Source organism: Aotus nancymaae, unplaced genomic scaffold (assembly GCF_030222135.1).
Source record: "Aotus nancymaae isolate 86718 unplaced genomic scaffold, 86718_ANA_hifiasm-v0.15.2.pri h1tg000079l, whole genome shotgun sequence".
NCBI lineage: Eukaryota > Metazoa > Chordata > Mammalia > Primates > Aotidae > Aotus > Aotus nancymaae.
The window spans coordinates 397,286-421,020 of record NW_026988494.1 but is presented as its reverse complement, the minus strand read 5'-3'; the positions used below and the strand labels follow the sequence as shown (position 1 = coordinate 421,020).

At 37.6% G+C, this 23,735-nt stretch overlaps 2 protein-coding genes across 2 annotated transcripts in view; both read left to right on the top strand.

Moving 5' to 3' along the window:
* ADAM9 (ADAM metallopeptidase domain 9) overlaps positions 1 to 14,192 on the top strand; it is a 110,431-nt gene extending 96,239 nt beyond the window's left edge. Inside the window, exons 21-22 of the mRNA XM_021675853.2 lie at positions 10,712 to 10,779; positions 12,806 to 14,192. Of these exons, the coding sequence (XP_021531528.1) occupies positions 10,712 to 10,779; positions 12,806 to 12,899 (162 nt within the window). The 3' untranslated portion in view covers positions 12,900 to 14,192. The remainder of the gene's footprint in view (positions 1 to 10,711; positions 10,780 to 12,805) is intronic.
* A 3,215-nt stretch (positions 14,193 to 17,407) lies between these two features.
* Positions 17,408 to 23,735, top strand: part of ADAM32 (ADAM metallopeptidase domain 32) — a 135,322-nt gene continuing 128,994 nt past the window's right edge. The window contains exon 1 of the mRNA XM_064368683.1: positions 17,408 to 17,465. Within this exon, the coding sequence (XP_064224753.1) occupies positions 17,408 to 17,465 (58 nt within the window). The remainder of the gene's footprint in view (positions 17,466 to 23,735) is intronic.

Genomic DNA, 23,735 nt, shown 5'->3' with positions numbered 1-23,735 from the left:
CCAGGAATCTCTCAGTCTGTGGGCAGTGAAAATTTGTTTGGAAATGCGGTGGGCACTTACCCTCTGCGTAGTTCTTGCTGGGGACTGCATTCCAGAGCTGTTCCTATTCGGCCATTTTGGATCCTCCCCAACTTATGTTTAAATCTTTAATCCAGTTTGAGTTGATTTTTGTTTATGGAATGAAATACCAGTTCATTTTTTTGTTTCTTCATATGGATATGAAGTTGTCCCCAAACTATTTATTGAAGTGATGTTCCCTTCTTGATTGTGTATTCTTGGCACCTTTGTTGAAGATTAGCTGACCATAAATTTGTGAATTTGGGGTTCTCTAATCTGTTCCATTTGTCTTTATGTGTGTTTTATGCCAGTAGTATGCTGTTTTAATTAGTACAGCTTTGCCGTATATTTTGAAATTTGGTAGTGTGATGCTTCCAGCTTTGTTCTTTTTGCTCAAGATTGCTTTAGTGATTCTGGGTCTTTTGTGGTTCCTTATGAATTTTAGGATTTTTTCTATTGTTATAAAAGTTGTCATTGGAATATTAATAGGTGTTGCATTGAATCTGTAGATTGCTTTGGGTAGTATGGTTACTTTAATATTAATTCTTCTAATCAATGGGCATGGGATATCTTTCCATTTATTTATGTCTTCAGTTTCTTTCATGAATGTTTTATAGGTTTCCTTGTACAGATATTTATTTTTCGTGGTTACATTTATTTGTTTTATTTATATATGTATTTTTGATGTCATTTTAAATGGGATTTATTTCAGATTTCTTTTTCAGATAGCTTGTTGTAGTGTATAGAAATGCTACTGATTTTCGTATGTTGATTTTGTGTTGTGCAACTTTACTGAATTTATTTGTTCTAACAAATAAATTTACTGAATTTATTTGGTTGACTCTTTAGGATTTTTTATATAAAAGACAATGCCATCTGCAAACAAAGACAGTTTTACTTCTTCCTTTCAGATGTATTTTATTTTCTTTTTATTGCCTAACTGCTCTGGCTAGAACTTCTAGTACTATGTTGAATAGAAGTGGTAGGAGTGATCTTAGAGGAAAAGCTTTCAGTTTTTCATTGTTCAGTATGATGTTAGTTGTAGGCTTGTGATGTATGGCCTTTATTCTGAGGTTCATTCATTCATTCTTTCTCTTTTCTTTTTTCTTTCCTTTCCTTTTTTTTTTGAGACAGAGTCTCACTCTGTCACCCAGACTGGAGTTCAGTGACATGATCTCAGCTCACTGCAACCTCTGCCTCCTGGTTCAAGCTATTCTCCTTACTCAGCCTCCTGAGTAGCTAAGATTACAGGCACGTGCCACCCTGCCCAGCTAATTCTTATAGTTTTAGTAGAGATGGGGTTTCGCCATGTTGGCCAGGCTGGTCTTGAACTCCTGACCTCAGTTGATCCACCTGCCTCAGCCTCCCAAAATGCTGGGATTCCAGGCATGAGCCACCACGCCTGACAGAACAATGTTGAGAGTTTCTAGCATGAAAGAATGTTGAAATTTGTCAAATTCTTCTTCCTCATTTCTTAAAATAATCATGGTTTTTATGTTTATGTTTTTTGTTTGCTAATGTTGTGAAGCATATTTATTGATTTGAATATGTTAAACCATCCTTGCATTCCCAGAATAAATCCCACCCGGTCATCAGGAAATATCCTTTTAATGTGCTTCTGAATTCAGTTTGCTAGTTTTTTTGGAAAATTTTTACATGTATGTTCATAAAGGATATTGGCCTGTAATTTTCTTTTCTTGTGGTGTCCTTGTCTGGCTTTGGTTTCAGGGTAATGCTGGCCTTGTAAAATAAGTTTGGAAATATTCCTTCCTCTTGAAGTGTTGGGAAGAGTTTGAGAAGGATTCCATTAGTTCTTTAAATGTTTGGTAAAATTCAGCTGCGAAGTTATCAGGTCCTGAGTTTTTCTTTGATGGGAGACTTTTTAAAGTTACTAATTCAATCTCCTTGCTTATTATTGATCTTTTCCGATTTTTTATTTCTTCGTGATTCAGTCTTGATCGTATGTTTCTAGGAATTTATTTTTTTTCTAGGTTATTTAATTTGTTGGTGCATGATTGTTCATAGCAGTCTCTTATAAAACTTTGTATTTCTGTAGTATCAACTATAATGTCTCCTCTTTCATTTCTGATTTTATTTGATTCCTCTTTCTTTTTTTCTTAGTCTACCTAATGGTGTGTTAATTTTGTTTATCTTTTCAAAAAACCAACTCTTAGTTTATTTGTTTTTTTTCCCATTAATAGTATTTTTTCAGTATTTCATTCATTTTTGCTCTGATCTTTTCTATTCCCATTCTTCTACTAACTTTAGGCTTAGGTTGTTTCTCTTTTTCTAAGTCTCAAGGTATAACATTAGGCTGTTTATTTGAGATTTTTAAAAAATGTAGGCATTTATTGGTATAGACTTGCTTGCTATAAACTTCCCTCTTAGAATTGCTTTTTCTGTGTTGCATACATTTTGTTATGTTGTGTTTCAATTTTTATTGTCTCAAGATACAGTTGTTTCTTGGTACACATTGGGGACTGGTTCCAGGACCCCCACATATAGCCAAATCTCAAGACTTGACCTATACTCAAGTCTTGCCATTGGTCCTGCAGAACCCACATACAGGAAAAGTTGGCCCTCTGTATATGTGGGTCATGAATACTGTATTTTCAATCTGTGTTTGGTTGAAAAAGATCTGCATATGTGTTTACCTGTGCAATTCAAACCTGTGTATCTTAAGGGTCAGCTGTATTTTAAATACTTCTTTTTATCTGTTATTGACCTAGTGGTTGTTAAGGAGCATGTTGTTTAATTTTCATGTATTTGTAAATTTTCTAAAATTCCTTCAGTTATTGATTGATTTTTGAGTCCTATCCATTGTAGTTGGAAAAGATACTTGATGTCAGTCTTTTTAAATTAGTTAAGGCTTGTTTTGCAGCTTAACATAGTATCTATCCTGGAGAATGTTCTGTGTGCATTTGAGAAGAATGTGTATTCTGCTTTTGTTGGATGGATTATGTCTGTTAGATCTATTTTGTTTGAAGTCTAGTTTGAGTCACTGATTTGTTGTCTGGATGATCTATCTATTGTTGAAAGTGAAGTATTGAAGTTTCCTAGTAGTATTGGGTTGCCACTTAGCTCTCCCTCCAGAGAGCTAAATTAATTAATATTTGTTTTATATATTTAGGTACTCTAAATTGGCTGCATATATATTTACAGTTGTTATATCCTTCTGATGAATTGACCCCTTTACCATTAATGCCCTTTTTCATCTCTGTTTTTACTCTGTTTTTGATGTTACATCATTTTGTCTGATGTAAGTATTGCTATCCTTGTTCTCTTGATTTCCATTTGCACGAATATTTACTCATATTTAAAGGAATTACTGATAGGGAAAGACTATTGCTATTTTGTTTTTGCCCCTTCTTCCCTTGCTGCCTTCTTTTGATTACTTTTTAATTAAAAATCAATTATGGATACATAATAGTTGTACATACCACATGGGGTACATGTGATATTTTGAAACAAGCATACAATGTGTAATGATCAAATCAGGGTAATTGGGATATTCATCACCTCAAAGATTTGTCATTTTTATGTTAGGAACATTCCAACTCTACTCTTTTAGCTATTTTGAAATATATAATAATTTATTATTTTTTTGTAGTAGTATTTTGATTCTCATTTTCCTTTGCACATATTGTATAGCACATATATTGTGACATTTCTGTAATTACATAAAATATTTTATAAAGTTATAGAAATCTATTTTAAACTGATAACTTCAATCACAAAAACTCTACCCCTTTATATTTCTTCCTCTTCCACTTCATGTAACTGATGACACAAAATTGCTTCTTTTTATATTGCATATCATTAACACAGATTCATTACTTTTTATGCTATGCTTTTAACATTCTAACAAGATTAAAAGGTGATTTTCACACTCACAGTACTACAGGATTCTCTATTTGTCTATACACTTATCTTTATTATTGAGTTTTATATTTTCATATGGTTTTGTGTTGCTATTTATTTTCTTTTCTCTTCACCTTTTTTGCTTCTCTGCCACTTTTATTTTGAATATACTGTCTTTGAGTCCACTAATACTTTCTTTTACCTTATCATGTTTGTTGTCAAATCCTTCTAGTGAATCTTTGAATTTAGCATTACAGTTTTCAACTCCAGAATTGCTGTTTGGTTCTTCTTTATAGTTCCTTTCTCTTTGTTGATATTCTCATTTTGTTCATATATAATTTTCCTGATTTCTTTTAGTTGTCTCTTTGCATTATCTTTTAATTTTTTGAACATCATTATGATGGTAATTTTTGAATTCTTCAGTAATTTGTATATATCTCTTTCCTTAGGGTCAGTTTCTGGAGATTTAGTTTGTTCCTTTAAATGTGCCATATTTCTATTTCCTTGTATTATTTGTCATTTATTGTTGGGATTTTGGCATTTGAAGAATTAGCTGCCTTTCCCAGATTTTGCAGTCTTCTTTCATACAAGGACATATTCTACTCAGCCTGGCTAGAGATTCTGGAAGCCTCTCATATCTTTTCTGGGGATGTGTCCTCTGTGAGGTTTTTTGCACGATCTCCTAATTATGGAGGTTTGGCTAGTTTCTACTCAAGAGCACCCTCAGGTGTCTGTCTGTGATACTGTGACACTTTTTTTTTCACATTTTTTTGTTTTTGATTTTTTTCTAGTCAGTTTAAGCTTATCCTTTTTTATTTTGACACGGAGTCTCTGTCACCCAGGCTGGAGTGAGGTGGTGCAATCTCAGCTCACTGCAACCTCTGCCTCCCAGGTTCAAGTGATTCTCCTGCTTGAGCCTTCTGAATAGCTGGGACTATAGGCGCGGACCACCATGCCCAGCTAATTTTTCTATTTTGTAGTAAACGGGGTTTCACCATATTGGCCAGGCTGGTCTCAAACTCCTGACCTCGTGATCCACCTGCCTCAGCCTCCCGAAGTGCTGGGATTACAGGCATGAGCCACTGCACCTGGGTGGTCTCTCTGACATTTTAACCATTTTTAAGAATACACTTAAGTGACATTAAGTATATTCTCAGTGTTATGCTACCATCACCTCTATTTCTGGTGTTTTTTCATTACCCCAAACAGAAACTTTGTACCCATGAAGTAATAACTTACTATTTCCCCTAACCCTAGCCCCTGGCAACTACTATTCCAGTTTGTATCTCTTGCAATTTGCCTATTCTGATTATCCCATTTAAGCAGAATCATATAATAGTTGTTCTTCTGTGCCTATTTGTTCTTTTTTGCCTGGCTGTATCTGTTAATAGAGATACTTCTTCCTATCCTGTTTAGGTGACTTTTATTTCTTTTTTAGTTGCTCTGACTAGATCTTGTAAACAGATCTTCTAGTACTATGTTGCATAGCAGTAGTAAAAGCAGATATTCTTTCCTTATGCCTAATTTTAAGAGAAATGCTTTCAGTTTCAATTAAACAATATTTAAAATTTCCTCATGTTCTATGTAAGGTATCTTGCTGAGTCAAAATGAGGAAACTGAGCCCAGTGTGAGAAAATGAGAATCCAATTTATTCAGCTCCCAGGCGAGGTTCTGTGGTCCGGGAAGGGGCCAGAGAAGTTGCACTGGGCTTTTCAGGGTGTGGGGTTTTATAGGGAGTGGAGGTAATTGATTGGTCTTTAGGGAAACAAAGAGCAGACAGTTTCATTGGTGAGGAGAGTTGATTGATCATTAGGGAAACAAAGAGCAGACAGTTTCATTGGTGAGTTTCATTGGTGAGGGGGTTTGATTGATCACTAGGGAAACAAAGAGCAGACAGTTTCATTGGTGAGGGGAAGTCAAGGTGCCGATGGGGTGAGCTGCCATTGGTTGCCAGGCGGGACTACTGGTGGGTTGACTGGCTGGGGAGGTCAATGTTAAGCTGCCGTTGGACAGATCTTTGGCGGGCTTTTTAAATTTTGAAGGGGTTGAGTGAGGAATGCAGGAGTGGGTGTGTGGAGCCTGCATAGAGAGACTAGATAGGAGTGGGTGTGGGGAGCCAGCATAGAGAGGCCGACATGGGGAGAGATAAGTGTGTCAGCATGGAGAGGCCAGCATGGGGAGAGATAAGTGTGTCCATTTAGCTCCCGGCGAGGCAGCCGGCCTTACATTCTAGATGTCATCTTTCATATTGATTATTAGAAGTCTTTAAAGTAGTCCCTGATAACTGTTTCTAGATTTTCAGCTTTTGGTAGTCAGAGTACTTATATACAACCTTGGGAAAGACAGCTTCTCATGTGAAATCCATTTTTTCTGATATTAATACAGCAATAATTTTTCTTTTTGGTTAATATTTACATCATATCTTTTTACATGCAACTGTATCCTTATGTTTACTCTTGTAAATAGAAATTCTAGAATTTTAATTTTTAAAAACTATTTGTCTTTTTTCCTGGAGACTAATTCATTTAGCTTGGTGGTCATTATAATAGTTTATTATTTTGCGATTTCATTATTTTTCTTTTTCTTTTTTTTTTTTTTTTTCCCCCATACTCAACTCCTCTTATATTCTTTTGGGTTGATTTGGTTCTCCTCCTGCCACATTTCACTTTCCTCCTGGGCTAGTGTTTAGTCTTATTGGGGGGTTAACCCAGATATATAGATAAGATTTTTTTTTTAGAGATAATCCTAAAATTTTAAAAATGCATATGTAATGCCTAAAATTAACATATTTACTTTTCTTCTAAATAATATAAAGACTTTAGAATGCTTTAATTCTGATCACTTCCTCCCGATTAGTAGGCTGTTTAGTATTTTCATTCTTCTTAAAAAATTCTACAATATAGATATGACTATTGAATTACGAAATGTTTGTTTAGGTTTGTGATGTCATGCACCAATTAAATGAATTGTTAAGAGGATAGACTGTGAGCCAAACTGCCCAGGTTGAGTACTGCCTTTGTGACTTCGTAAGCTGTGACTTTAGGCAAGATTCTCAAACTCTATGTACTTGTTTCCTCATCTGTAAAATAAAAAAAATAATAGTACTAATTACAAATGACTTTTGTGAAAATCAGAGGGATTAGTATGTGTGGAGCACTGAGAATTGCATCTGGCACGTGTGAAGTGTTCTGTGAGCTTTAGCTGTTTCCCCTGAGTTCACTGTTTGCTTTCCTACTTTACTGAACATCAGCTTACCCTTCTGGCATGCGTCTTTTAGAGGTTCCCTTAGTGAAGGTATTTTGGTAGTAAATTCTGTCAGTTTTTGTCTTTTCAGAATGTTTTTGGCTGACAGCTTTTTTTTTTCTAAGAACTTTAAAAAGACTGCATTTTAACTTTCTTTGTTGCAATTTAAAATTTCTTACTCTAATTGCTGCTGTAGATAATGTCTTTTCCATGTGGCTTTTTCTTCTATATCTTTAGACTAGTTGGTGTAGATGTGGACTTAAAATAAAAAACTCCTTTACCAATAAGTAGAATTCCTGAATCTGATTTATATTTTTCAATTCTGGCAAATTATTAGCAATTATTTCTTTAAATATTGCCTCTGTCTCATTATCTGATTAACTCTTTCATGCATTTCCTGCATGTTAGACTTTTTACTATCTCTCTGTTTCTTAACCTCTCTTTGATATACCAGTTATTCTTGCGTATTCCATTCTGATCATATTGGATCTACCTTCCATTCACTAAGTCTACTAAACTATGCCAAATCTGATACTTAACTGACTTTTTGAATATCTAATTTAACTAGTTTTATAGTACATTTCATTTCTGTAGTTCTACTTAGTTCTGTTTCAAATCTGCCTGGTTATTTGTGATTTTTTGTTACAGTTTTATTATATATTTTAAAGCTTTTATTCTTAAAGCATATTCAAGCACCTATTTTATGTGCTCTATCTGGTCATTTTAGTATGTATGCCCTTGGTGGGTTCTCAGGTTTGTTATTTCTGCTGACTCTAGTGATGGCTCATTTCTTAGTGCACTTGTGATATTGACTGTAAACTCACATTCTTTGCAACTTTATATTGGAAATAAATATATTTGAGTCCTGAATTATAGTGGGTTCCTACTGAGAGTATTTATTTTTCTTTGCCAGATGCTTGGGGGCATGGTCAATCTTTGATGTTTTTAAACGGAAATTTTTGTTGAATTTTTTTCTTTTTTTTCTTTTTTGCCACACAAATGTTATAAACTCTGGCCCCCATACTGTTATGAGAATGGGTGTATGGTAAGAATTTCTTTGTGGAGACTATTTTTTTTAGTTCCCTGTCTATCAGCACCAAGGCAGTATCACCACTGGCCTTCTCTGGAGCAGCTATTTGTTTTTCTAGTTAACCCATGGGATAGCACCCTTCATATGTCTAGGCTTAATATAGGTCCTTATTCATCATTCCATCCAGCTCAGGCCCCAGGTTTTGCCTCCTTTATCTATGTGTTGTTGAAAATACATACTGCCACCTGCCAAGGATAGGGAGATGTTCACAGGACAAAGGCAACTCTGTAGTTTGGACTCTTTCATACCTTCTTGGTTTTTTTTTGGCCTGTAAGATGTTTCTTACTTCCCACCAACTCAGCCAAGTATTTCAAAATACCTTTTAAGTACTTTAGCCAGCATTTTAAATGCACTATACTGGGAATTTTCTCTGGACATTTGGTCCACTCTTTGCAAGAAATGAACATGTACTTCATTCTTTTTAGTAACTGCATACTGTTCCATCTTATAAATTTACCAGAAATTTAAAAATAGGTTGTTTCCAGTCTTATACCGTTAAAAAATGTGGCATCAAGCATCCTTGTAAATAGGTCTTTGCATACATTTAAAAGTATATATCAGATAAATGCCAAACAAGGTTAAAAATTTTTTAAATTGATTTTATTTTTAATTGGCAAATCATAGTTGTATACATTTATTGGTTCAGCGTGATGTTTTGATTTATGTAAATAATGTAAAAATGATTAAATCAAGCTAATTAACATATCCAGCACCTTGCCTGCTTATAATCTGTAGCTTGTTTTCATTAATTTATTTTTAATTGACAAATAATATTGTGCATATTTTGGGGTACAATGTGAGTTTTGTTTTTTTTTTTGAGACGGATTCTCGCTCTGTCATCCAGACTGGAGTGCAGGGACGTGATCTCATCTCATTGCAATCGCTGCCTCCCGGATTCAAGCAGTTTTCCTGCCTCAGCCTCCCTAGTAGCTGGAATTATAGGTGTGCACCATTATACCTGGCTGATTTTTTTTTAGAGATGGAGTTTTGCCATATTGGCCAGGCTGGTCCTGAACTCCTGACCTCAAGTGATCCACCTGCTTCGGCCTCCCCAAGTGCTGGGATTATAGATAGGAGCGAGCCACCGTGTCTGGCCACAATGTGATGTTTTGGTCTATCTATACCTTCTTGTAAGATTCAGTCAAGCTAATTCCATACCCATCACCTTACCACATTGTCATTCCAAAAGTGGACTTGATCCCTTTAGAGTGCTGCTCCTATGGCTTGTGGAAAGGGATGGAGACATTTTGTTGCATTTTTTCTCCATTTTCACAGTACATATAAATCATTCCATGGGGAAAAATTTGCAGATGATAGACCACCTGTTCTATGGTAGAGGCCAGAGGGTGTTCAAGGTCTTCTCCACCACTGTGCATTCTCTGCCCATCATAGAACTTTAGGAATTAACAGTAGATAGTAAAGAACATCTTGGTTAAGGTCACTTCATTAGTGATTCAGTAATTCCATCTGATCTTCCTAACGTCTTCTAATGTAATGTGATATATGAAAAATACTACTTTTACTTCCTTATTTGGGGCTGTTATACAGTTTCAGTTTGTTGTAAATGTCAACTACTTCATCAAGGAAGAATATCATGAATTTCAAAGTCAAGGATTCTAGATGAGTGGTATTTATAGTGTTAGATACTGTATAGGTTTGGCAATACATTTTAGAAGATTTTACTTAAAATACATTGACGTAAGAAATATGTTACCTTTTAATTAATACAGTTGATTTGAACCACATAGTACTTTGGTATAACTGAATTAAAAAAATACCTTAAAAGAATTAAGTATTCCACATTCAATAGTAAAGATATGTCAAACAAAATGTTTTAAACTGTCAGCATTATATATAAATACAGGTTGAACACCCCTCATCTGAAAATCTAAAATGCTCCAAAACCCAAACTTTCTGAGCACCAACGTGATGCCACAAATGGAAAATTCCACATCTGTCCTCATGTGACGAGTTGCAGTCAAAATGCACTGTTGAGCACTTATATGTGAATACATGTAAGAAAATGATTGCTTACCAGTAGCATATAAATTCAGAGTCAGGAGTGATGGTGATGCCAAACAACCACAGATTGTCCACATGAGGGGCTGAGTGACACCTTTGCTTTCTGATGGCTCAGCATACACAGACTTTGTTTTATGCATAAAATTATTTAAAATATTGTATAAAATTACCCTCAGGTTATATGTATAAGGCGTATATGAAACATCAGTGAATTTTCTGTTTAGACTTGGGTCCCCTCCCCCGAAATATCTGATTATGTATGTGCAAATATTCTAAAATTGGAAAAAAATCTGAAATTTGAAACTCTTTTGGCTCTAAGCATTTCTGATAAGGGATATTCACCTGTAGTGTGTTTATTGATTTTAAATATTTGGATTTATTTTGTAGAAATCATAGTTATGAGCACATTGTGTTAATAACTTTATTTTTTCTTTTTAGCCTATATATGCAAACAGATTTCCAGTACCAACCTATGCAGCCAAGCAACCTCAGCAGTTCCCATCAAGGTAAGAAGAAAATTTGCTTAGATTTTTTGACCAGAATAAAATCCAGGGGTTAATGTCTAATAATTTCCCCTATATTTTAATGTAATTTAGTACAAGGTATTTATTGTCAACAGTTTACAAGAACATGATTTGCAGAAAGGTTTTAAAATAACTTTTATATAAATTTTGTCATATTGATATAGGGTCAAAATGAAATATTAAAGAAGCTTGAGCAAGACATAGATTCTGCTGCCACAGCTTTCATGTGCATACGATTCAGAAGCAAGGGCCTTTGAGATAACCAGCAGTAGGACACCAGACGGGTTAGAACAGCCTTCCTGTCAAAAACAGCTAAAAAAGCTGGACAATATAAGAAAATATGTGTTTGAAGGCACAGACGACTAAAGAAATGGGGAATTATGGGGAATTGTGGGGGTAAGGTCAGGAGAGGAGGAAATCTAGAAATGATCCCAGCTTTGGGGCCACTTTTCCTTCCTAGATGAGTTTACCTGTTCTGACAACAGAGAGGCTAGTAAGCGGAGGAGAACTTTCTACAAACTCACAGGGCAGAGGGGACAAAATTTGGAACCCTGCCACAGAGAAGGCACTCTAGCAAACATCCCAGATTTGGTGCTGGGACCCAGAAGTAAGAGTGAACTAGACCTTCAACTGATTTCTACAGTTTCTAACTGCTCATGATCGAAAAAGCCAAGTGTAAAAGAAAATAAAATGTGACTAAAACCAAGAAACAATAGACCATAGAAACAGACTGAGAGGGTATTCAGTTAATAGTGATTAGACCTGGACTTTAACTATGATGTCATGGAATTAAAAGTCAAGATCGAGAATTTCAGCACAGAACTAAAAACTTAAAAACAAAGATTATCAATGGAAATTCTAGAACTGAAAAACACAAGAACCAAAACCAAAGACTCAATCGATGGGCTTAAAATCATCTGGAAGGAAGATAATTTATTACTTCATTTCATATTACATAAAATGCATGTGACCCTCCCACCTCGCAGAGTCTTTTAAATTACAATTGCATTGCAACTCCAGCGACTGTCTTCATATGTAATCTTTTTTTTTTTTTTTTTTTGAGATGGAGTTTCACTCTTATGGCCCAGGTTGGAGTGCAGTGGCATGATCTTGGCTCACTGCAAATTCTGCCTCTTGGGTTCAAGCTATTCTCCTGCCTCAAGCCTCCCAAGTAGCTGGGATTACAGGCATGCACCACTTTGCCTGGCTAATTTTGTATTTTTAGTAGAGATGGGGTTTCTTCGCGTTGGTCAGGCTGGTCTCAAACTCCTGACCTCAGGTGATCCGCCTGCCTCGGCCTCCCAAAGTGCCGAGATTACAGGAGTGAGCCACTGCACCCAGCCATAATCTTTATTATACAGTAAGAATACGTTGAAATCCAACTGAGGATCAGGGGAAGAATATATAAATTGTGAGGGAGACATTCACCAGGTAGTGTTCTAGTGTGTTAATGGAGTAGAGGTGTATTAGAATTGGATGATGAGGCTAGGAAAGGGTGTCCTGGAAGTGTGAAGACTGAGATGGACAGGTATAGAAGTCATAACACATTTAATTCTCAGAGTGGATCTCATGTTGAGGGAGCTCCCTTATGTTGAAGGGGCTGTAAACAGCTAGGTTTACACCTACCAGTAATTTGCTGCCCTTAAATTCTAGCAGCACAAACAAGTGCTTGATCACTTAGTATCCTCACTTATCTTTTACAGGTTATCTTTACCATTTCTTGTGCTTTTATTTTTTGAAAAACAAAACAAAACAAAACATGTAAACTAAAACCTTCATATAACATTGTTAATTGTGGAGTAGCATTATTTAAAGTAGTTTTCCATTTTAGACTCTTAATTAGAGCCCTTTAGCCATTGAATATCATCTTAATACTGATCTCAGAATGTAAAGTACCCTTTCCTATTGTCAGAGATGTTGAGGATGGTATTATGTTGAGCTTGTAATGAATATGGCATTATTTCATCCAGTCTAAACATGTTATTAACTATCTTTTCTTCCCTCCCAGGCCACCTCCGCCACAACCGAAAGTATCATCTCAGGGAAACTTAATTCCTGCTCGTCCTGCTCCTGCACCTCCTTTATATAGTTCCCTCACTTGATTTTTTAATCTTCTTTTTGCAAATGTCTTCAGGGAACTGAGCTAATACTTTTTTTTTCTTGTTTTCTTGAAAAGCCTTTATTCCTGTTGTAACTATGAATGAAAACAAAATATCACAAAACAGACTTTACTAACACAGATAAACAGAAACTGAGTGTGAGAATTGAGAAATACAAGGAAATGCAGTAAAGCCCTGGAATTTACAGTAACATTTCCTTTTCCATCATTAAATAATTATTCAGTCATTGGTGAGGTTAATGCACTAATCATGGATTACGTTATTTTGAACATGTTATTGTGATGATTCTCAAATTAAGTGTATTGGTGTAAGATTTGTCATTATGTGTTTAAATGTTATTCTGAATTTTTGACCTTAGTTATCATTAATGTAGTTTCTGATTAAACGTGATAATCTAATACCTGTGAAAACTGACTAATCAGCTGCCAGTGATATGTAATGTTTTTCATCTTGCACGAATTAATAATCATCATACTCTAGAATCCTATCATTCACTACATGAATAAGCAAATATTCTGTCTTCAAAAGAATGCACAAGAACCACGATTAAGATGTCATATTATTTTGAAAGTGCAAAATATACTAAAAGAGTGTGTGTATTCATGCACAGTTATTCGCTTCCATTTTTATGATCTTTCAACTATAGATAATTCTTAGAGAAATTAATATTAGAATTTCTATTATGAATCATGTTAAAGCATGACATCCTTTCACAATAGCACTATTTTAAATAAATTATAAGCTTTAAGGTACGAAATATTTAATAGATCTAATCAAATACGTTGTTGATTCATGACTATAATAAAGCAGGAGCAATTATAAAATCTTCAATCAATTGAACTGTTACAAAACCACTTGAAAATTTCATGAGCACTTTAAGTCTAAAATCTGAACTTTCAAAGCTTGCTATTAAATCATTTAGAATGTTTACATTTACTAAGGTGTGCTGGGTCATGTCTTTGTCGACACTAATATTTTCATAGAAATTAGGCTGGAGAAAGAAGGAAAAAAAGGTTTTCTTAAATACGTACAAAAAAGTTACTGTGGTATCTATGAGTTATCATCTTAGCTGTGTTAAAAAATGAATTTTTACTATGGCAGAAATGGTATGGATAGTAAAATTTTAAGCACTAAAAATTTTTTCATAACCTTTCATAATAAAGTTTAATAGGTTTATTAACTGAATTGCATTAGTTTTTTAAAAGTGTTTTTGGTTTGTGTATATATACATATACAGATACAACATTTACAATAAATAAAATACTTGAAATTCTCTTTTGTCTCCTAGTAGCTTCCTACTCAACTATTTATAATCTTATTAAACAGCTGTAATTTTAGATAACAATCCTAGTCAAACTTTTATCTCACTCATTTTTCAGACTTTTGTCTCACTCATTTTTCAGATATTATCTCACTCATTTTTCAGACTTTTGCCAAAGTGTGCACAATGACTTTTTGTTATTAAAGAAAAACAGATTAGTTTTGAAGAAGGCAAAAATTTCAGTTATCTGAAGAGAGCATGTTATTTGAACAATGAGGTGTAGATCAGGCGTACATATTAAACATTGTGAGCAATCGCAAATGAAGGCCCATCATTTCATTGTAAATCTCTGAATGAATATTAGACTCAAATGTTCATCCCTTTCATGTAGCCTCAGTTTTTGCAATTGTAATGCTTATCACTGAAATTTTACAGTTGGTAATGTATTAACTATGTAACCTAACACTTTTCTTGGAATTAGATAGTTCCTTGGATCTTTGACTAGAAAGTTTTTAAAAAGTGTTGGATCTGAACTTCTTTTACTTTGATGTATTTTAAAATATACTTTACGTTTTTTACTTTCTTGGTCATGGATGCCACTTCAAAAGTTGAAAATAGTAAAGGACATCCTTTCTATCATCAAAAAGAATAAATAAGGATAAATTATATGCAAGTTTGACATCTCTGTTTGACTCCAATGTGTCAAACTGACCTTGTTCAGGGTATTGCATTCTTCCTATCAAGCCTGTGTCTGTAACCATAGAGTTAAGCACAATTTGATTTAATAAAATCTGATTTTCTAGACCCAAATCAGATTTTATTAAATTTCATGAATGTCTACCAAAACCCTACCATTTTTTCAGGCACTGTATTAGGCACTGTGATATCTAAGTTCTGGGTAGGATATGTTTCCTGACTTAGAAGTCATCCTCTGTTATGAAGAGAGCCGTACACACAAGTAAGAATGCAAAATCAGCCCTATTAAAGATACACACTGGAAAGGTTGAGGAGTGAGAAAGAACAAAATATAAGAACCAGAAATTCATTCAGAATACTTACCACTAATTGATGAGTTGAAGCATTTACTGTTTGTTACAAAGCTAGGTGAAATTAGCTGTGGCTCAGCAGCTGCCTAAAAGCAGTCTTAGCCTAGCATTGGCTGTTCCTATTGAGATAAAAGCTCAGTATATTTTTTTGTTGCCATGTGTACATGTGCGCAAGCATGTGTATGCGTGTGTTTTTCTGAGATGGAGTTTTGCTCGTCACCCAGGCTGGAGTGGCACAATCTTGGCTCACTGCAACCTCCACTTCCTGGGTTCAAGCGATTCTCCTGCCTCAGCCTCCCCAAGTAGCTGGGATTACAGGCACCCACCACCATGCCCAGCTAATTTTTGTATTTTTTAGTAGAGATGGGGTTTCACCATGTTGACCAGGCTGTTTTTGAACTCCTGACCTCAGGTGATCCACCCACCTTGGCCTCGGTAAGTGCTAGGATTACAGGTGTGAGCCATTGCACTGGGCCTGTTGCCTTGTTTTTGTTCATGCTATTAATTTCAGGCATAGATTGCCCTGTTGAAATTGCGTGCATCCATAAAATCACGTTGGTGATTCCTCAAAGGCCTAGAGGCAGAAATACCATTTGACCCAGCAGTCTTGTTACTGGGTTTATACCCAAAGGAATATGAATTATTCTGTCACAAAGACACATGCACACACGTTTATTGCAGCACTATTCACAATAGCAAAGACATGGAATCAACCTAAACACCCATCAACAATAGACTGGATAAAGAAAATGTGATATATCTATACTATGCAATACTATGCAGCCATAAAATGGAACAAGATATGTATTTTCCTTTCCCTTGGGTAGATGTGTCTTTGTGGTAGAATGATTCATATTCCCTTGGGTATATACTCAGTAATGGGATTGGTGGGTCAAATGGGAGTGCTGTTTTAGGTTCCTTGAGAAACCACAATGCTTTAAATGTGTTAATTCCCCAAGTGAGATTTTTCTCTGTTCCCATGAGGCCTTTTAGTTTATGTGTTGGCCTATTATGTAGTATGAGAAATGAATCCATTGTTCGGGATTTGAAAAGAATGAAATGCTAATGCATATAGATGGAGACCTGGGATGGGGCTGGGAAGGAGGAGGCATTGCAGTTCCAGGGAATAAGCAGTGTTTAGGAAAGTTACCCAAAGTCAGAGCTGCCAAAGCACTGGCGATAGGAGACGCTAGGTGGCAGGTTCTGGTCTGAGTTCAGAAAAATTTACTATGCTGAGACATTTGGCTAGAATTTTTTACTTGAATGTAAGTACTGTAATTGTGGGCAAGAATCTTCTTTCACTCATGAAATGAGTACTTACTGCGCTGAGAAGTTTCTGAACAATAGAAAGACATCACATGAGTTTTAGCCAACGGCCTGCGGAAAACGAGGATGGAGGAAAAAGCCTAGTTACGAAGTCCATGTGGGCAGCGTTAGTGGGGAAAAAATGCAGCTGGCGCTCTTCAAAAATAGGAAGAGATGGCGTTTCATACTGAAAAACGACTCACTTTTCTCTTCTTTGGGATATTCACACATCTGGCTAAATAGATTTGAAAAAATATTAGAAACAGCTTTGGTAAATATGAATATATATTTGGGTGTGTATATAGATTTTAATGCAGAAAGTATCACATATTAGCTTTCGAAAGGACCTACGAAGCCCAGCAGGGTGGCGGATGCCTGAAATCCCAGCTACTCAGGAAGTTGACGAGGGAGGATCGCTTGAATCCAGCAGTTCGAGACCAGCCTGGGCAACATAGTGAGCACTCCCCCTCTCAAAAACAAAAAGCACCCGGGAAATGTCTGGGGCAGAAGAGCACACGCTGAGTGTGAATAAGTGTGTCAGTTCTTAAGGTCCATCAACGCAAAGCGAAAAATTAGTGGAAGACGACGAGCGCGATCGCGATAGAGGGTGCTGCGTGGTCAGATGGCTCCAGCAACCACGCGTCTGGGGCGCGCTGCGAAGGAAGCGGGATTTTTTAGCCTCGGCGCTAAACACAGAGAGCACCCCGAGCTCCGGGGCCTCCCGAGAACGCTGCTCCATGAACGCGCGGGGAGCGGCCCCCGGCGTCCGCGCGTCCCCGCGTCTCCGGTAACTCCCGGTAACTCCCGGTAACTTCCGGTAACTTCCGGTAACTCCCGGCGTCCCAACGGCCTCCAGTTGGCAGCCCCGAAGCCGCACCATGTTCCGCCTCTGGTTGCTGCTGGCAGGGCTATGCTGCCTCCTGGCGTCAAGACCTGGTGAGCCAGCCTAGACCCTGACACTCGTCCCGGTGCTCACACTGTGGCCCAACTCCCTGCAAAGCCCGGGGCCCTCCCTGCCTGAGTCCCTTTGGCCCTGTCATCCTGGCAACGGGGCCTTTTCCAGGGGAGAGGGCGCCCCGTCCGGAAGGAGAAGACTCAGGGCCCTGCGCCGGGGCTCACGCCTGTAATCCCGGGACTTTGGGAGGTCGAGGAGACCAGATAGTTTGACCTTGGAGTTGGACACTAGCTTGGGCAACACAGCGAGACCTCATCTCTACAAAAAAGTTTTAAAAAATGCTTCGAGGTGGTGGCGCGCACCTGTGGTCCCAGCTACCCGGGAGGCTGAGGGATGAGGGCCACGTGAGTCTGGGAGGTGGAGACTGAAGTGAGCCGAGATTGCACCCATTGCGCTCCAGCCTGGGCAACAGAGATCCTAATTATTTAAAAATTAAAAAAAATTTGTGACGGAGTCCCTGCTGTCACCCAGGCTGGACTGCAGTGGGCCACAGAGGGAGACTCCAGCTCATAGTTCTCCAGAACTATGAGGAAAATAACTTTCTGTTGTTTAAGCCATGCAGTCTGTGCTATTTCGTTATGGCAGTAGGATCTGACTAATGTATTAATTAACAGCAAAATGATTGAAGAACTCTAAAAGTTCATTAGTAAGAGAACTGCTAAATAAACTGTAGTTACCTCCAAACAAGGCAAATGGACCACTGTGGAGAGGCAGGAAGTGACACGATTCCCGCTGACAAGAATCAGAATAGTATGTAAAAAGAGAAGGAAAATAAGGGCGTATCCAGACATTTTACTTGCGTGTACACCTCCCCTGTGATACTGTAAATTTTTGAGAACTCTTCCTACTCTCCTTCCTATCCTGCTATAATTACCTCTGCAGCATAGCAGAGGTGTGGTCAAGACCAGAGTGTCAGCCTGGTTAGATTGGGGTGAGGGTTCTCTTCCTGGCTTGTAAACAGCTGCCTTCTCCCTGTGTACTCACAGGACCTTTTCTTTGTGTACAGGGAAAGAGACAGCAGGAGCAAATTCTCTGATGTTGCATGAATCCCATCCTGAGGGTCCCACTGTATGCCTTCATCTAACCTTAATTACCTCCCAAAGGCCGTAACCAAATACTGTCATATTGGGGGTTAGGGAGTCAACACAGAATTTTGTGGGATACATTCAGTTCCTAACACATACAAAATTTGAATACAGTGGTTATCAAAGTTTTTGGGTTCAGAACTCCTTTATACATTAACAGTTTTTGAGATTCTCAAAGAGCTTTTGTTTATGTGGATTTATATCAATGTTTAACATATTAGAAATTAAAATAGAAATGTAACAATGTGTATTTCATTCATTAAAAATAAAAGTAATGGCCAGGTGTAGTGGCTCACACCTGTAATCCCAGCACTTTGGGAGGCCAATGTGGGTGGATCACCTGAGGTCAGGAGTTCAAGATCAGCTGGCCAACATGGTGAAACCCCATCTCTACTAAAACTACAAAAAAATTAGCCAGGTGTGGTGGTGCACGCCTGTAATCCCAGCTACTCGGGAGGCTGAGGCAGGAGAACTGCTTAAACCCGGAAGGCGGAGGTTTCAGTGAACCGAGGTCGTGCCATTGGACTCCAGCCTGGGTAATAGAGGGAGACTCTGTCTCAAAGAAAAAAAAAGTAATATGCCTTTTATATGTTAACATAAGTATCACATTTTCAAAATAAAAATATATTTTCCAAACAAAAAATATGAGAAGAGCAACATTTTTGTGAATCTCTTTAATGTCTCCTTTAATAGAAGACAGCTACTTCTCATTTCTGGTTCTGCAGTCAATCTCTTGCTATATATTTCATGTGAAGTATCTGAAGAAAATCTAGCCAATGTAGTTGGAAAAGGACAAGGAAGAAATAATTTTACCTTTTTTTCAGATAATTAAAGGTATTATTTGTATACTACACCAAAACTTGACCAATGGTAAAGTTTAGTTGCAATGTAGAACATATCAATGAACTTTTCTTAACGTGCTGTATTAAAATTCATGATCTATCTTGAACTCTGGTATGTTACCCATGTATTTTTAAATGTATTATTTTTTATTTTAAATTGTTGTAAAATACACATAAAATTTACCATCTAACCATTTAAAAAATATTAATAGGGCCGGGCACAGTGGCTCACGCCTGTAATCCCAGCACTTTGGGAGGCTGAGGTGGGTGGATCACCTGAGGTCAGGAGTTTGAGACCAGCCTGGCCAACATGGTGAAACTCTGTCTCTACTAAAAATACAGAAATTACAGATGTGGTGGCATGTGCCTGTAATCCAAGTACTCAGGAAGCTGAGGCTGGAGAATCGCTTGAACCCAGGAGGTGGAGGTTGCAGTGAGCCAAGATGGCACCATCGCACTCCAGCCTGGGCGACAAGAGCAAAACTCCGTCTTAAAAAATAAAATAAAGTAAAAAACAAAGAATATTAATAAACTTTATTTTTTAGAGCACTTTTAGGTTCATAACAAAATTGAGTTGGAAGAGTTCCCATATAGTCCCTGTTCCCAAATATATACAACCTTTTCTACTATCAACATCTGGCATCATGACATACATTTGTTACAGTTGATGAGCCTACACTGACACATTGCTATCATCCAAAGTCCACAGTTTGCATTAGGGTTCATTCTCCATGTTGTACATTCTATGGTTTTAAAAAATGTACAATGACATGCATCCACCACTGTAGTATTAAACAGAATAGTTTCACTGCCCTAAAAATCCTGTGTGTTCTGCTTATTTATCCTTCCCTCCCCATTACCCCTGGCAGTGATTCATCTCTTTAGTCTTCATAGTTTGGCCTTTTCCAGCATGTCATGTATTTGAATTCATAGAATATGTAGCCATTTTAGATTGACTTTTTAAACTTAATAATATGCATTTAAGATTCTCCCATGCTTTTTCATGGCTTGATAGCTTATTTATTTATTTATTGAGATGGAGACTCACTCTGTTGCCCAGGCTGGAGTGCAGTGGCAGGAGCTCAGCTCACTGCAACTGCCACCTCCTGGGTTCAAGCAATTCTCCTGTCTCAGCCTCCCAAATAGCTGGGATTACAGATGCCTGCCACCATGCACAGCTAATTTTTTTTGGTATTTTTAGTAGAGATGGGGTTTCACTATGTTTACCAGGCTGGTTTTGAACTCCTGACTTCAAGTTATCTGCCTGCCTTACCTCCCAAAGTGCTAGAATTACAGGCATGAGCCACTGCACCTGGTCACATATTTATTTTTAGTGCTGAATAATATTCAATTGTCTGGACCTACCACAGTGTATTTATCCACCTACCGACTAAATAAATGCTTCTAAGTTTTGGCAGTTATGAATAAAGCTGCTATAAACATCTATGTGCAGGTTTTTGTGTGGACATAAGTTTTCAACTCATTTGGGTAAATAGTAAGAAATGCTATTGCTGGATCATATGTTAAGAGAATATTTAGTTTTTAAAGAAACTGCCAAACTGTCTTTCAAAGTGGCCGTACCATATGCATTCCACCAGCAAAGAATGAGAGAACTTCTGTTATTAATGTTGTCAAATTATAATTATATGCACAACTACAAGTGCAAGAAATTCTGGCTGTCTTTTTTAATTACAACTCAGAAGAGAGAATTTGAACTTTTGTATGAAAATGCCAGCACCAAACTGCTGATGGTCCCGTCAGCTGAGGGACCTTGCTCAGCAATTTGGGGATGGCATTTTCACATTAAGCAATCACTCCTCATGTCCTCCTCCTTCCAGCCCCTGGCAGCCACTGATTGCTTTGGATTTACCTGGCAGCCACCATCCCTTTGGATTTACCTACTCTGGGTATTTCATATAAATGGAATCATACAAAATATGACCTTTTTTGTCTGGTTTATTTCACTTGCATAATGTTTTCAAGATTCATCTCTATTGCAGAATGCATTAAAACTTTATTCCTTTTTATGATGAATAATATTTCATTGTATATATTCACTCCAGTTTGTTTACCCATTCATCAGTTGATGGACATTTGGTTGTTTCCAACGTTTGATTGTTAGGAATATCACTGCTAGGAACATTCATGTACCGGTTTTTGTGTGTACATATGTTTCCATTTCTCTTGGATATGTACTTAAAAAGGAAACTGTTAGGCCCAATGGTATGGGTATATCTGTAGCAGGAGCAGTGGGGAACAAACCTCTCGAACACTGAACTGAGGAAGGAAGTGGCTTTTTATTCAGCTGGGAGCTGCAGGGGACTTCAGCCTCATTTACCGAGCTCCCCGAGCTGCAGTTTATCTCCCCTTTTATAGGCTTACAATGCTAAAGGGGAAACTGAGGCAGAACTATGTCATTGTCCATTTGCTGGATGTCCGACGTTACAATCTTTTGGCTTCACTGATTTGTTGATTCATATGCAGCGAGAGAGGGGACCAGCGAGTGAGGGGGCGCTTACAGATACAAGACAGAAGCAACAAGCTGTTTATTGACAGAGGTGTTTCCAGGAGGGAGCCTGGTGTGTGGAGACATGGGGTCATGAACCAGTGTCAGGCTCCAGCCGGCAGAGATAGCATTCATTTGCAGCTCTTTCAAGGTTAACAGCAGAGATGCTGGGAACTAAAGAGGGAGTCATTTTCTCAGCTCTCTGATATTTTATTTCATTTTTTTTCCTTTTTCACTCTCCTTCCCAGCTGGAAGTTGCGGGGGAAGAGGTGAAATTGAAGGAGGTGAGGGGGTCTCCCCTTTCATGTCCATTTCCTCTTCTGGACTTTATTGTCCCCCAATAATGAGTTGGCTATTCTGGGTCTTTTACCTCCTCATGTAAACAGTAGAATCTGTTGGTTGATATCCACAAAATAGCTTGCTGGAATTTTGATTAGGATTGCCTTGACATAGAAAGAAGTTGAGAAGAGGCTGGGCACAGTGGCTCACGCTTGTAATCCCAGCACTTTGGGAGGCTGAGGTGGGTGGATCACTTGAGGCCAGGAGTTCAGGACCAGCCTGGCCAACATGGTGAAACCCCATCTGTACTAAAAAATACAAAAATTAGCTAGTCATGGTGGCACATGCCTGTAATCCCAGCTACTTGGGAGGCTGAGGCAGGAGAATTGGCTTGCACATGGGAGGTGAAGCAATGAGCCAAGATCACACCACTACACTCCAGCCTAAGTGACAGGGCAAGACTCTGTCTCAAAAAAAAAAAAAAAAAAAAGAACAGGTTGGGAAGAGCTGACATCTGATGGAGTGGTGGTGACTACCTACAATGTTTTGTTGAAAATGATTCTGAGGCTTTGCCTAGATTTAGTATGAAAACTATGATACCTGCTAGATTTTTTTTTTTTTTTGAGATGGAGTTTTGCTCTTGTTGCCCAGGCTGGAGTGCAATGGCATGATCTCAGCTCACCACAACCTCCACCTCCAGGTTCAAGCAATTATCCTGCCTCAGCCTCCCAAGTAGCTGGGATTACAGGTGCGTGCCACCACACCTGGCTAATTTTCTGTTTTTAGTAGAGACAGGGTTTCTTCATGTTGGTCATGCTGGTCTTGAACTCTAGACCTCAGGTGATCCACCTGCTTCGGCCTCCCAAAGTGCTGGGATTACAGGCGTGATCCACCACACCTGGCCTATACCTGCTAAATTTTTGAAGTGACATATTCATTTATGTATTAGGCTTTTCCTAAGGTGGGATAGTTGAGGCCAAATTTGGCTTTGCATCAGAATAATCTCTGGATATTTCTAAACATATAGATTTCTGGATCCAAATCCTGGAACTTTAAAAATAATTATTAACTTGCTAATAAATTTTGTTTAGTAATATGTGATTCCGTTGAAAATGAAGTAAAAGAGGCTACCCTATATGTTGCCATCCTTCCTGGTTGTCAATTATAGTTTTAAGGAAAACAACCATGTTTGTCAGTTTGATGGTACTCTTCTGAACTTTTCTCTAGCTACTTAGATATAAATATGTGTAAATATAGACATATATGGTCCTTTTGAGGTAAATCATAAATGATGACAGCGTATTGTATAAATTTTTGGATAGCTATTTTTATATGTTTTAGATATTAATCATTTTATGTTTTCTATATCTTGCACAAGTTTTCTTCAGTCTGTTGTTGATCTTTTATTTGTGGTATCTGGTTTTTTGTGCTAAGTTAATTAACACTTTCTTATGGCTTCTGCATTTTGTTTTGCCTGTTAAGAAGGCTTCCTTTGGTGCAATGAGACCAAATAGTATAGACAAGTAGTCTCCCATACTG